Genomic DNA, 15,365 nt, shown 5'->3' with positions numbered 1-15,365 from the left:
TGTTTCTATGTAGTTCTTTTGAGCTTAAAGTACATTTGAGGGGCTGGAGAGATGGCCCAGCAGCATAAAGAGTGTGTCCTGCTCTTGCTGAGAACTGGAGTTCATTTCCAGCACCCATATCAGTGGCTCACAACTACCTGTAGCTCCAGCTCCAAGGGATCCTATGCTTCCTTTTGGCCTCCTTGGGCACCTGCATGAATGTACACATACAGGCATATATAAATTTAAAAAATTAAATTACATATTTGAGGCCAGATTTAATTTTTAAAGTAATAATTTTTATGTTCTTATCTTCAGAAACTGCCTAGAAAATGTGCCTGAGTGGGTATGTGAAAGCAGAAAGTTAGAAGTTTTGGATATTGGCCATAATCAAATATGTGAACTTCCTGCTCGGTAAGTATTTCAGATCAAATAGATAATTAGTATTAAGATGCTGACTTAGTGTTTATCTTGTTAGCTTGTTGTTATGAACTCCAAGACCGTCTGTTTTCAAATACATGCATTGTTTTGGTTCCTGTATTGTGGGGTGAGAGTAGAGTGAGCTTTAACTTTCATGCTGACATTCATATCCATACCAAGCTGTAGTGGTTCCTGAAAAATTACAAATAAACTGAAGGGAATGCTCAGAGACTGAGAAACCAGTATAAATGGTTTACCTAGGGACCTTACTCGACTCTGTTGATAATATGTCTACCTTATCCTGGATAACTTTTGTTTGCCCTGGGATACAGTTTTGGTGGTGGTGGGATACGAGGCAGGTGGATATGGTTAGATCACTAAACCTTGAAACCATAAACTAGGTTGTACTTTTTATTTCAAATTTGAAATAGGAAATCTACAGACTTCTCCTTTAATTCCTACCTTTTTCATAATTGTAGTTTTTACAGTGTTGGGGTGTGTGCACAGTGCACACGTGGGGAAGACAGGATCTGTCCTGTGCACGGATGTGCACGTCAGCCTAGCTGGCCTCACAGAGCTTTGTTGCACTCATAGCAGCACAAGGATTCCATACAGGAGTGCCACTGCTTCCTGCTTCTACAGGTCCTGGGGATCTAAATGCAGTTTGTCAGGCCTCACATACAGCAAGAGCTCTGCCCACTAACTTGTCTCCCCTTCATAATTTGTTCCTTAATAACAAAATTTTTAAAGTAACCATGTGATGATTTCAAGTATCCGTAGGTACAGATAAGTCTTTTCTAGTTAAGTAATTGTGACTAGTCAGGTAGTCAATAAACCACAGAAGCCTTCCTAGCTCATCATAGGAACTCTCTTTGATGAACATGGTGTGTACCTCAGTACTCCTAGAGTCTGCATGTGACGCCTGGCATTTGAAGTGTGGCTCTTCTGAACAAGACACTGGTTATTGATTTTAATTTAAGTAATAATTCAAACTTAATTGATGGCCAGTTGCTACCAGGATTTAAGTTCAGTTATTTCAACATTTTTAGCCAGTTATAGGACAGAGGAAAGTAGTTTCTATCCATGTATAAACAAAGCTACCAATACAAATAAGAGAAAAGTAACATTTAGCTTAACCTTTCTTTTGATCTTCACATCAGACTTCTTTCAGTTGACTTTTAAAAGTGTGAATAGGGCCTGGGGAGATGGGTCAGTCAGTAAAGTGTCTGTCACACACATGTAAGGACCTGAGTTTGGATCGTTAGTTCCTGCCTAAGAAAAGCCAAGCCTGGTCACATATATCTGTAACCCTAGCACTAGAAACAGACACAAGTGGGTCCCTGCAGTGCAATGGCCAACTTGTCTAGCCCGTTGTTGAGCCATGAGTTCAGTGGGAGGCCCTGCCTCAAGAGAGAGAGACAGAGACAGAAACGGACAGAGACAGACAGAGAAAGAGACAGAGGAGAGAGAGAATGATTGAGGAAGATAAACAGTGCTGACTTGTTTGAGTCACACACACACACACACACACACACACACACACACACACACACACACACACAATGAGCACCTGACATATAACTAGTTCTAGAGAAGGTCTATAAATATAGTTAGTGCAAAATATTTATAATAACAATACTTAAACAATTTTAGACATAGTAAATCTAGTAATAAGAATTGTTTCATTTTTCTTTTTAATGTGGCACCCAGAGTTTCCAATTGTATATGTAGCTCTTATTATGTTAGAATATTGCTCTCATAAAATAAATCGAAGTTATATTTCAGTCCCTGTAGAGATGAATTTCTCTTTGTTCTTCAGCCATCATAATATCCATAAATATGGTTCATTTAAAAAATGTTTTCTGCCCCCAGAGTATTAGTTAATTGAGCAATTAATTAACCTAACCCTCATGCAGCAGTCCTCACTAGAGAGAGAGAGAGAGAGAGAGAGAGAGAGAGAGAGAGAGAGAGAGAGAGAGAGAGAGAGAAAGTGAAACAGACAGACAGACACAGACTTTGCCCAGTCCTTTTAGCAGAGGAACATGAAAAGGAAAGTGGCCATATGTCTGTAGGTAAATTGTTGGAGATTTTGTCTGTCTGTCTTACTGTTCTTCTGTCTTGTCGGGGACTAAATGTGCTTACACTCCAGTGCACCTCCACACACTAATAAATACAAGATAGCTGGAGGTTTTACCGCTTTTTCAAAGCCAGTATTTTATTGGCTCTGTACTAGTACAGGCTTTTGTGGATCTAAAAAAAATGTTTATTCAAAGTAAATGCCAAGTGTCATTTTGTCATACAATCCAGTGTTTATCTACATTTTTTAAAATGTGAAACAAAAACAGTATCTCTTACTTTCTCCCTCAGTGTCGAACTGTAGATTTTGCAGAAATCTAGTTGATGTTCTAATATTCAAGCAACAGTGATTTATTAGAATTGATTTGATATTGAAACTTTGTTTCTATAAGGAGGGTATGTGATGAGTTCAATGAAACAAGTTATTTATAATGAAAATACATGAAAAGAAAAGCAATATCTTAGTGCTTAGATAGTATCCAGAAGGATTAAACAGAATCTAGTTATCATTTAATATTAATACTGCAGTTAATTAAACCTACCTATTCTATTCTTTTTAGGAGAGAATGTCTACTTTGGTATAGGGTTAAACTATGGATCCCTAAAATATATGGCATTACTGAGAGAAAGGGGGAAATTAAATTATGAAGTAAAATGTATTTATGTACAATGTATGAAGTAAAATTTTCTTAGGTGTGTTTATGAAAGATTGATGCCATTGAAGACTTTGCTGAGTCCTAATCTCTGTGCAGATGGCTCAGCTGTGTTTGTTCAGACTCGGGACAGGACATTAGCCTGTGGGTCTGAAGAAGCACACAGCCTTGTAAAGCTCGCCTTGTGGAACAAGACGAGACCACACTCTTCAGTGACTCCTTCCATGACACAAATATAGAAAGCGCTGAAATACAAATAGCTCCAAGTTTATATTAAAATAAACCTGCTAAAGCTAGGGATCTAACTCAGCATTCTGGAGCACTGCAGCTCTTGCATAAGACTGAGTTCAATTCCCAGCGCCCACATGGCGGCTCACAGTTTCAGGGAAGTGAATGTCCTTTCCCACCTCTGCAGACACCAGGTACCCATGTGGTGTGCGTACATACGTGCAGGGAAAACACTCGTATACATTGACTAAAATAAATAAATCTAATACTTCAAAATGAACCTGTTAGCCTATACTGAATTAATATATAATTTGTGAAATAATGATTATTTAAATCTTACGTTTTTAAATCCTCATCCCAAATTAGCCCAATATAAATAGTTGCCTTCTGTTTTTGTTCCCTTTCTTACAGCTTATTTTGTAATAGTAGTCTCCGGAAATTACTGGCAGGACACAACCAGTTGACAAGGCTTCCTGAAAGGCTAGAGAGAACATCTGTGGAGGTCTTGGATGTGCAGCATAACCAGCTCATTGAGCTCCCACCTAACCTCCTCATGAAGGCTGACAGGTAAAGATTTGAACGTCGCTGGGGGTTTTATTAGCTATTTACTGTCTCTCCTAGGTGTATGAGTAATTGGTTGGCTAGCCACCTTTCTACCATTTCGTGTGGAACCCTTCAGATCATTACTAATTTCACTGCTCTTTGTAGAGAAAGGTATTTTGCACTGTGCTAAACATGTGTCATGGGGATGAGGTGTGAACTCTTGTACTACTCCTTGAGCAGGAGTTGTGCAGGTAAGTTTAGGCTTCCCTTACTTATCTGATTCTCTTCATTTCCTGTTGCTGTGGTAAAACACCCTGACAAAAACAATTTGGGAGAGAAAGGGTTTATTTGCTCACAGTTCCAGGTTATAATCCCTTTAATGTAGGGAAGTTAAGCAGGAGCTTCAAACAGCTGTCTCATCACATGCACAGTCAAGTACTGAGAACAGCGAATTAACTGTGTTCAGTTAGTGTTCAGCTCATTTCCTTTACTCTTATACAGTCCAGGAATCTGACCAGGGAAGGGTGCTACCCACAGTGAGTGGTTGTTCCCAATAATCAAAAGTTTAATTTTAGATTTTTTAGGTATTAGAAGTCAAACCCAGGGCCTGAGATATGTTGGGCTGTAGACAAACATTCTACCACTGAGCTACTTACCCTCATATTTGTACAGTTTTCCTAAATAACTGGTATCTAAGCATTTGAAAAGTTGGTTTGATGAGCAATTGTGGCAGTTTGAATGTAATTGGGCCCCATCAGCGATATTAGGAGGTGTGGCTTTGTTGAAGTAGATATGGCCTTTTTGGAAGAAGTATGTCACTGTGGAGGCGGGTGTTAAGGTCTCATATATGCTCAAGCCATATTCAGTGTCAGGGACCAGCCTCAACAAAAATACCGCTTGCCAGGGTAGCAGTGTTGGGATTTAGAAATATAGTAAAGAATACGAAGACACATTTAATAATAATAAAGTAATAACATATAGAATAATATAGAGAGGGAGTTCTCTGAACTGAAATTGCCCGTGTTTAATTTCCAATTGTTTAAAAACCCCTGACCCCAAAAGGTAGGAGTAAGACAAAAACTGTGTTAACATGATACAAGGAAATGAACAGACCAGTTGAAAGTCGCAAGCTACATCCATAGCTAAACATTCTGTTACTAAACAAAACCAGTCATGTTCACACCCTAGACCAAAACATTCTATAGGCAACCAATCTGTGGGTGTAATCCAAAGTTATCTCCTTAAGTGAACTGGGCTTAGTTAGATCCTTAGACTTTTCTTTGAGATAGAAAAGTATCTGCTTCTCTATTCCTGAAATACAAGTCTGAAATACACCTGTTGACAATAACCTTGAGAGAGCAGAAATCACTACTCTAAATCTAGGTGGGACCAAGGTAGAAACACAATTCCCTTGAAGGAATAGAGGTAAGTTCCAACTCTCTGACCTTTGTCAATGTGGAAACAGGCTCAGATTTGGGGGCCTCCGCCGTCTGGTGTCTCACTTCACTTCCATTTGGCTGCTGATCAATATGTAGAACTCTCAGCTCCTTCTCCAGCACCATGTCTGCCTGCATGCTGCCATGTCCTGCCACGATGATAATGGACTAAATCTCTGAAACTGTGAGCCACCCCATTAAATGTGTTTCTTTATAAAAGTTGCTGTGGTCATGGTGTCTCTTCACACCAATAAAAACCCCAAGACAGGGATTAATTTAAATGTTAAGGGAAACTTTGTTTTCTTTTTGAAATTCAGTGGACATTTAGTTGGAGGTTGAGAGAAAATTCAGAGTAGGCAAGTTATAAATCTTGGCAACTGCCAGGAGGAAGGAGATGGAGAAGAGGCGAGAAAGGGAGGCCTTTTGAGTTCTGGTCCGCAGGGCAGATCTGCAAGCAGCTGTCAGAAGTGGTGACCATCAGAGAAAACACTAGAGTTTTGGGGGTTTTCACGAAGCAGCCTGTCACCAGTGTCTTGCACATTCAGTTGTGATCTGTCTTAGTTGATGGTTCAGCCACTGTGCTGGATGCTGTAGGCACTGAAAATTGTTGGATGTAGCTGTTTCTACCAAGTTTCTTAAACCCTAATACATAGTTTGAAAAACTCTGCTCAGTGAACATAATAGAAGTTAGATTTAAGAGAACAGAAAAGGCAGAAATAGGGACAGCCTGGCTCACTGGTATGAGGAAGAACACTTGGTTGCTGTATGACAGGATGAATTTACTGTTTGTGTCTAGCAGGTGGCCCCCAGGCATTATTCCTCTGTCAGTTTACTCCATAATTCAAATCTTAACAATAACTTTTTACAAATATTCTTTGTGATAGTAAATTATTGTTTACAGTTCTGGGTTGGATCATATAATTGAGAAATAGCACATGTTTGTCTGCTCTCCCTGTTAGCAGGGAGTCATTTGGTAAACAAGAAAAGGGAATCTACTTTCAATCTGGTGACTTTTGGTCAAGTGTTCATTTCTCTCTGGAAGCTTGCAGCCAGCTTTTTTGTATTCTTATGACTTGATCACCATTTTATGAATTTACTTTTTGTATTCACCTTTGAGTTTTATTTGAGTTGTTTTTAAAAAATGACAGTTCATACTCTATAGTTGAATTGAAATGTCACACTATAAATGTAAATGCATGTAGACTTAAGATAGTTAAAAATAATATGTATTTTAAGAAAGCTCATAGCTCAAAGTTGTAGATGGATATGAAATTTGAGGGCCATATATTGTTAAGATATTGACTATGATACTGCATCCTGAGAGAGGGCAAGATTTGGTTCTGCTGAGTAAACTGGTAAATAATCTACTCCTCATCTTGCTGAACATCTTTTTGCTCTGTGATGAGAATTCTCATGAAACACCAAAGGAGTTTCAGATACTTTGCTGTGACCACCAGATGGTCAGAGGAAGGCTAGGTAATTCCCCGTGGGTCACCAGTGGATGAGTCACAGCCAGAGGTACTGCCATCCTTCTGTTCTTTCGTAGAATCTTGGCAGTCACTGACCCCCTGTCCACCTAGGCTCATCACGCACATTTGATGGCCAGATAACCTCTCCCGATGGAATCAGTCCCACTAGCAAAGCTGGAACGAATGCTTTTAAAAGACAGTTGTATAGACCCCCAGTAGTGGTGGGACTCACTGTTTCTATACCTGTTTGGAGCAGACCGAGGATACTCAGAGGCAGGAGATGGGGGTGGGGCCGTCCATGTGCCAGTGAGGTTTTTGGTATTTCTCATTTGTACTCATTAACTATCCCCAGCGTATTAGTCACACCATAAACCATAAGCTTGAGTGACTCAGACAGAATTTGTGTAAATATCAAAGGAACTAAAAGAACAGAAAATCAAAAGAAGGTGATCAGTTGACCATGACAACTGGTGCTCTTTGGCAAAGGCAGTTATTTCTGGCATTTTGGAGAGCTGAGTTGCCCACACTTTTTTATTTAAGTGAGCTATCTTTGAAGCTCTGATGTTTGGAGGGATGTGGTATATTAAAAATGTTTCTAAAAGCATGCTTTGAGAATCATCTAGAGAACTTGCAGATTCCTGACTTTCATAGCAGTTCCACTGACTGAGATGTTAGAAGGAGAGCCAGAATCAGCATGTTTAATGAGGTCAGCCTTGGGATTCTAGTCTGCAAGGTCCACTAGACAGTGAAAGCTCAAGGTGACCATGGGTGTTCCTGCTCTTGGGATGTATATGCCTCATCTCTTGTGTTTCTCTGGTACTTGCATGTGGCGGCTCTTCTGGGGTTATTAGCACCAACATTGGCTGTCAGTTTGTCAAAAGCAGAGAATCAGCCAGTGGGAATTGGAACACTATGCAGAAAAGTTCTAAGGTTTCCCTGGATCATACAGAAGGAAAGGGTGAACATCAGAGGATGGCCAGCTATGTGATCATATTGACAGGGATCATATTCTGGTGACTAATTCCTTATGGGTCTAACAGGAATGATCCAGAAGGCTTTAACCAAATGTTCTAAATGTCTTTGTATAAGAGTAGCAATAAATACTGTCCAGGAAGAGCCTCAAGAATGCTGTCCTGAAATCAGTGGCCTCTGTTACCCACACTCCAGTGCTGTCTTAAGATGGAATCAGGAATCATTTGCTCTTGTACTGGTGCTTATGGGGCTCATCTGTTCTTAAGAAATCACAAGAATGTGTTAGGATGGGAGGTATGCAGTACTGTGATTTCACACTAGCCAGGACTCTGGTAGTTAGATTTTGAGTCTACCCATGTACCACTTACCTGTAACTGAGGGTTGAAGATGAATGCTGCCCTCAGAGAGTTCCTACGGTAGTTGGGAAGCCTTGCTTCAGTTACAGATCCTCTAATCTTATCTCAGAAAGAGGTGACACTTAAGAGAGAAGTAAACCTCAGGTTTCAGCAGGCAGCCTCAGATTCCATTCCACCCATCTTACCCTCAGGCAGCACATCAAGCCAACAAAGAGATATTTGGCAGAACAGAGACGGACTGGCAATGCGACCTATCTGAAGGGTCAGGCACTTGGTTTGGTTTTGTGTCAACTTGACTCAAGCTGTAGAATCATCAGAGAAAGGCACCTCATCTGAGGAAAGGCCTTCTTGAGATCCACCTGTAAGGCATTTTCTCATTTAGTGATTTGTGGGGGAGGTGCCATCCCTGGGCAGCTGGTCCTGGATTCTATAAAAAGGTAAGCTGAGCAAGCCAGGGAAGCAAGCCAATAAGCACCCCCCATGTCCTCTTCATCAGTTCCTGCCTTCAGGATCCTGCCCTGTTTGAGTTCCTGTCCTGACTTCCTTCAGTGATGAACAGCAATGCTGAAGTGTAACCCTTTCCTCCCCAACTCGCTTTTTGGTCCTGGTGTTTTATCACAGCAATAGAAAGGGGTATTGCTGTGGCTGACCTGTCCATGTTTTAGGGAAAATTGTGGAAGGATTTTGGAACTTAGGGCTAGGAAAGCCATTCTGTGGGGACTTGGAAGATAAGAATATTGAGAGAAGTGCAGAAAATGGGGGCCTGGTTTGTAAAGTTTCAGAGGGAATATTAAAGACTATCAGGGCCATTTATTATTTTGAATTAAGATCCTGTGGTTCTTGTTAGCTGAGGCTGAAGAATCAACTGATTAACAAGATATCAGAACTACCAAAGCAAAAATTTTGCTTTGTTGGGATACTTGATGCTGGTCAGCAAGAGCTAAGAAATTAAGTCATTAAGAAGAGACCAGCATCATTGAGGTGAATATTCTGGGAAGTGTTTCCTGAGACCACAGAGAATCTGTGTTCCAGAGGCAGCCACGGTTGTACCTCGTGCTGGCAGCTGGACTTGGTAATGTATAAGGTTCACTTAGTTGATTCTGGATTTGAAGGCATGAAGGGGTTGAAAGACCTCCGGGGCGGGGAGACTCTCACTCAAGTCTCAGGATAACACGACCCCCCTTGCTGCAGTCACACTAGGTTTATTGACAGCACAGGAGCCAGTGCACTGGGGCCGAAACTCATTTCCCATGCCAGGGTAGAGAGTTCGACCTCGAGTAGCTGGGAGAAGGGGTATTTAAGGGAAGAAACCATAGCCCAGTAATCCAAAGGGGGTAGGGAGGGCGTCATTGGAAAATTCCAAAAATACCAGTGATCATTGAAAATTCCGAAAATACCAGTGATAATCACAAGGGGGTAACTCCCTGTTTCTCAAGATTACAATCTAACTTTATCTTCAGCTAGTTCCTGAAACAATCACTGAACTGGTTAATCTAGATTTCTGATTCTTCTCTCCCTGCTTAGATTTTTGACTCTACTTTTTTTCTGCTGGGGGCGGGGGGTGCGGTGTCTTGGTTTATCCAGGTCTTTCAGGGTCATAGAAAGAAAGCAGCTGAGGCTTTGCACTATGAAAGACCAGGGAAAGCCTTTAGTAAAGGTACAGCCTTAGTGGCAGTTGAAGACCCATTGCTGAAGGGGTCGTGCAAAGAGGTTGAGACCTGACACCACCATAAGGAGAGCCTATGAGAGGCTACTGGTGAAAGTACAGTCCAGTTGCAGTGAGGGACCTCAACGTTTTGGAGATGCCAGTACCATGGAGTGACCACCAAGAACAGCAGCAGCAATCGGATGGAAGCCAGCTGAGCCTAAAAGATAAGCTGTGAATACTGTGCAGGGTGGAGCTGGAGAAGCAACCCAAGCCCTTTGGAGAAATCCAGAAGATTGCGAGTGGATCCCAGACACTGGACAGTTGGAATTTTGTTTGCTTTGATTGTGACTGCCCTGATTCTTCCTCTTGAAATAAAAACATATTTTACTGGAGCCCACAGTTGAGTGACTTAAATTTTAAAAGACTTTGACTATTTGAAAGGAACTAAAATTTTATATGTTTGAATTTGTAAAGACTGTGGACTTTTAAAATTATTTAAGATCAATTAAGTAAGAAAGAATTGTGGCTTAGTAGTGATGTGTTTATGTGTCAGATTAACAAGAGGTCAATTGTACGGGCTGGTCTTGTGTATCAATTTGACACAAACTGCAGAATCATAAGAAGATGGAGCCTCAGCTAAGGAAATGCCTCTTTGAGATCCAGCTGTAAAGTATTTTTCAGTGGTGCCATCCCTGGGCTGCTGGTCCTGAAGTCTATAAAAAGGTGGGCTGAGCAAGCCATGGGAAGCAAGCCAGTAAGCAGCTCCTCTCAATAGCTTCTGCATCAGCTCCTGCCTCTGTGTTCTTGCCCGGTTTGAGTTCCTGTCCTGACTTCCTTCAGTGATGAACAGTAACGGATTTATATATATATATGGTGATTTGTTGCAGCAGCAGAAACCGTAACTAACACAGTTGGTAAAAGGGAAGGGAAACAGGACCAGGAATACAAAGATCTATGAACAGAAAGTTAGAGTACACAACATCCATCTGTTCTCAGTGTGAACAGAATTGCTTAGGGTAGGACATAGTCCTAGTGACTTATGATCTCATTAACAGGGTAGAGAAGCTGAGTGGTTATGATGGCTTTCTACCCACTCATACGGAGGACTCAAGCACTTAGGTTCCTCACAGTCGCCTCTAACTCCAACTCTGGGAATCTGACGCCTTCTGGTCTCCACAGGCACTGCAATAAAACTGTGCACATATACACATAATTTTAAAATCCTTAAGAGACCATTATAAATAACCAGATGCCATGAAAATCAACAGGGAAATGGTGAACATACCCATAAACAGTGCCTAAGAAAAAACAAAAAGAACACACATCCTCCCCTAAGTTATTGTTTAGATACAAATGTAAGGCAGCATTCCAAGCAGAATTAAATATACTCATGAGCGTTTGAGGATATAAAAAAGAAAAAAAATTGGAAAGTTAAGAACAAAAATGGAAAATGTCATTGAACTCATAAAATGGAAAAGAACAACAATCATTTTATAAATGAGCAGCATACTACTAGGTGGTTAAAGGGTATTACTTTCAAATAAACGTTCAGAAAGAGACATTAAAGACAGGCAAAAAAGTGAATGCGAAATGAAGAAATAAAAGGGTTAGAGACAAATAGGGGAAGTGGAAAACTGGCCCCAAAGGAACAGAGTTTAAATATTGAGCTCTTGAAGAACAGAGAAAGAGTGGGATAGAATGAACTTACAAATATTGAAGTTCAATACACTTTTTATAACACACAAAAATATCTTAAAGTATATTTGTGAAGATCTACTAATTAGGTACCTGAACTAATCTCAGTGATCAACTCTGAAATCTAATAGTCAAATTTAGATTCAGAAAAATAAAACTTTTCAGGACTGTATTTGAAAAGATAAAGGAACTTTAAAGGGCACATATTTGGATAGTCATCAGACCCCCCCCCCAAAAAAATATTAATGCAAAGTAATAATGTAGCAACAAACAGAAACTTAGATGAAAAAATTCAAAATGCAATAAAGAAGAACTTAGAAGTTAATGGTAAGTTAGTGGGATGAAATAAAGAACAAAAAGAAAGGAGTGGCTTATGTTTAAGTCCTTGAAGAGCAACAATGCAAACCATTGACAGAACTAAGTTTTAGAATTGTAATCCAAAGAATATTTTATGGCAATAAAGTGAAGATTTTAGAGTAAAAAAAACCGATAAATTAGTAAGTTGCCGTATAAAAATCTGAAGGGCCAGCCTGGGGAAACGGCTCAATTGGTAAAGTGCTTGCTTCACAAGTATGAGGACCTGCAGATCGCCAGCCCCAGTAAAAAGCCAGGAAGGGTGGCTCGTGCCTGTAGCCCAACTAGGGGCAGGCAGCTAATATAACTGGATTTGTGAGCTCTTGGTTCAGTGAGAGACCTGCCACAAAAGCTCAGGTGGAGAGGGATTGAGGAAGACACCCAGTTTAGCAATGGCCTCTTGCTTTCATGTGTGCATGCATGCACAAGCTGGCAGGTGTGTGTGCGTACACACCCACACCCACAGTAGCATACCTAAAAACTCTAGAGTTGGTAATAAATAACTCAGTATCAAATATGTCAGTTAGATAGGGTAGCGTGATATGACATTCATATTAAGAGGCTTCTCATGTACAAGCAGTAGCCAGTGGGAGACTGTATTTTGATTGCAAACCCCCATTTAAAATAGCATAAAAATATAGGATGCTTAGAATAAACTTAAGAAATGTTTAAAAGTTATACAAAGAAAAAACATTCTGAAGTTCATAGACGCAAACCAGGATTGATTCTAGCACTAGAGCTGACTAAACACAAGGTGAACTCAGAAGTATAGTGTTATTTCATTTCTATTTTATTAAATAAAACTTGCCTGAAGTTCAGAAAGTAAAACAGCCACACTGGTCAGCCTTAGAGATCAGGCAGTGATTACACACACCTTTAATCCCAGCAGCCAAACTAGTTGCCAGAGAAGCCAGGTGGTGCATGCCTATCCCAGCCCTGGAGAGAATTACAAGACTGGAGGAGACAGCTCTCACCCTCAGTCTCATCCTGAGATTCTTGGAGGCAGGATCGCCGTTTCGGACTGAGATAGAGGAAAGAGCCAGTGGATGACTGTTTTATTTTTCTGACCTTCGGGTTGAACTCTAATTTCTCTCTCTGAGTTTTTATTAATTGTGCATCATAAAATTATGTCAGAAAACATGTTGTATCTGGGACAGTTTTAGTGATACATGCAAAATGAGAGTAACGAATTATTCCCAATAGAATAAAAATAAATTCCTGTAAATTGTAATTAACACAAAGTAAAAAATTGAGTAAATAAGTAAGAATTCTCCTTACAGTTTAATTCCAAATCACAAACTATAAGTAAAAGGAGTCACACAGTTTGACTAACATTACTGAAAAAAAATTCTTAAAAGCCAAAGATAATAAGCAAGAGCCAACAACATGATGACCTGAGTTGGTACCTGGGACTCAAATGGCAAGACAGCAAAAGCAATCCCTGCAAACAGTGTTCTGATTCTACATGCATAGGACAGAAAATATCAATACACATAAAGATGAATAAATAAATAAAATTTAAGAAGTATGTTGATAAGTGGGATATTGACATTCTTAAATGATCTCCCCGCAAATTTATTGGCTACAAAGTGGAGAAAATGGAAGTTTAATTGACTATAATTGGTAATACCAAATAATCTGAGTGAATGTTGACAGTAGTTAAGACGTTGGCTATGTTCCATCTAATACGTCTAATACGGTGCATGGAGAGTGGTATAGCCGCTGGTCTCTGCCAGAAATGCACAGTCTCGTTCTTGTAATGATAAACCATGGAGGAGTACTGTCATGTGCCACCTTTTTGGGGTGACTTCAGCTGCAGTCCTAGCCACAGCAGGTTTGTACATTCCAGGGTAGGGGTGTGAAGATTAGAAAAGTTAGCTAGGTGGAACAGACGTAAGAAAGAATCAGAGAGACACAGGATAGTATCGGGGTAACAACTCCAGGAATACTGAATGCTGAATTTTGAGTTCTGAGTTCACTCGTGTTTAATTTTCCATATGCTTTTATACTCCAATACAAAACTGGGAAAAAGGAAACGACTGCTTTAACATGATACAAAGGACAACCAGAACAGTTACTTGCCCCAATACTTGAGACATCACGTCATTAATTCTTGAGAAAAGCATTCTGTTGTTTAGACAGTGAACCCACCCTAGACCAAGTATCCAGAAGGCAGACACTCCCTAGGTCAAACATCTTATTTCAAAAGAAGGAGCAGAAGTATGCTTTAATTCTCTGACCTTTGGTCAGGGTGGAGTGGCTACCTCTCTGGGCCATCTTAATATCCAAAACAGCAAGTAACCACACCCTAGGTCAGAGTGTGTACAGTTTTTGTCAACACCTTTGAGCAAGCACAGACTCTCTGACCTTCAGACAAGGTGGACTAGGCTCACATTTTGGGGCTTCCACAGAATATCATTCTACACAATTTATCCTAATGATGATAAGCTATGGAGCAGCCTGTATGGAGTACCATTTTACACAGCTGGACTCTACTGATGAGGAACCGTGGAGCAACCCATACATAGTAGCACTCTATACAACCTCATTCCAGTGATGATGAACAAGGAATAACATTCTTGTCTTAGTTACTTTTCTATTGCTGTGCTAAGATACCATGATCAAGGTAAATCTGTCATAGCACCGAGCCCTGCTCTTCTACAGAGACAGGATGGCTGTAGAATTTTAGAGTATATGAGAGCTTCTGAAAAATCAAACAAGACTGCATAGGACCAAGCAAAGAGCGTGTGCCAAGGCAGAGGAATGAAGCAGTAGCTCTGGAGGCAGGAAGTGGCTTTCTGCTAAGAGGAGGTGTTGTGTGAAGGTGATTCTAAGAATTGATTTGGAAGTATGTGCACACAGGCTCTTGGGTCCTGCCTAGACCCCAGCAGTTGAGAGAAAGGGGCTCACGGAAATGTCTCTGGAAAGGGTTTTGATTACTATTCTAACATCGGGATCGTGGAGAACTGCTTCAGGGATAATGATCTGTTGAGATTGATGAAATTTCTGTCGGTGCCACTCATCACTGTTTGAAACACTGCCAAAAGATTTGCATTTCTCAGCTCTGGTTCTGTCTCCTGTGAAATATGAGGGGTAGCTGGGATAAGATCATCTACGGCAATGGAAAAGAGGAGTGTGCTCTGCCTCCTTAAGCACCTGATAAATGAAAACACTGATAGCATTGTATTACCTTCTTTTTAATTAGATTATTATGTCCTGAGGAGACTTCATGGCTGAAACATCACTTAGCACATAACCTTTCTTTGCTTTTGTGATATCGTATGTGAATATACAGAAATTGGTTAAGTTGGAAGCTTTAGAATAGTCACCACATCATTGTGGCTTGAAGACGTAGCTCATCCATCAGGTTGAAGATGGGGGAGAGCCGTGCAGCTGGTCATGAAATCAGCTACTCTCCATACTGGAGGGTTTTGATTTGCATATTGAAAGTAGTTGTTCCTTGTGGAGGAAGAATGGCACCTAGACTGTTAAATCGATTCAGTTTGGCTTCTGCTAAAATATTCAAATTGAAGAAA

At 40.4% G+C, this 15,365-nt stretch overlaps 1 protein-coding gene across 1 annotated transcript in view; it reads left to right on the top strand.

Annotated features, from left to right (window-relative positions):
• Phlpp1 (PH domain and leucine rich repeat protein phosphatase 1) overlaps window positions 1-15,365 on the top strand; it is a 216,948-nt gene that overhangs the window by 160,835 nt on the left and 40,748 nt on the right. Inside the window, exons 9-10 of the mRNA XM_075987628.1 lie at window positions 298-393; window positions 3,768-3,923. Of these exons, the coding sequence (XP_075843743.1) occupies window positions 298-393; window positions 3,768-3,923 (252 nt within the window). The remainder of the gene's footprint in view (window positions 1-297; window positions 394-3,767; window positions 3,924-15,365) is intronic.

This window comes from Microtus pennsylvanicus, chromosome 10 (assembly GCF_037038515.1).
Source record: "Microtus pennsylvanicus isolate mMicPen1 chromosome 10, mMicPen1.hap1, whole genome shotgun sequence".
Taxonomy (NCBI): Eukaryota; Metazoa; Chordata; class Mammalia; order Rodentia; family Cricetidae; genus Microtus; species Microtus pennsylvanicus.
Note: the sequence above shows the minus strand (reverse complement) of the source record. Positions and strands in the feature narration are given on the sequence as shown.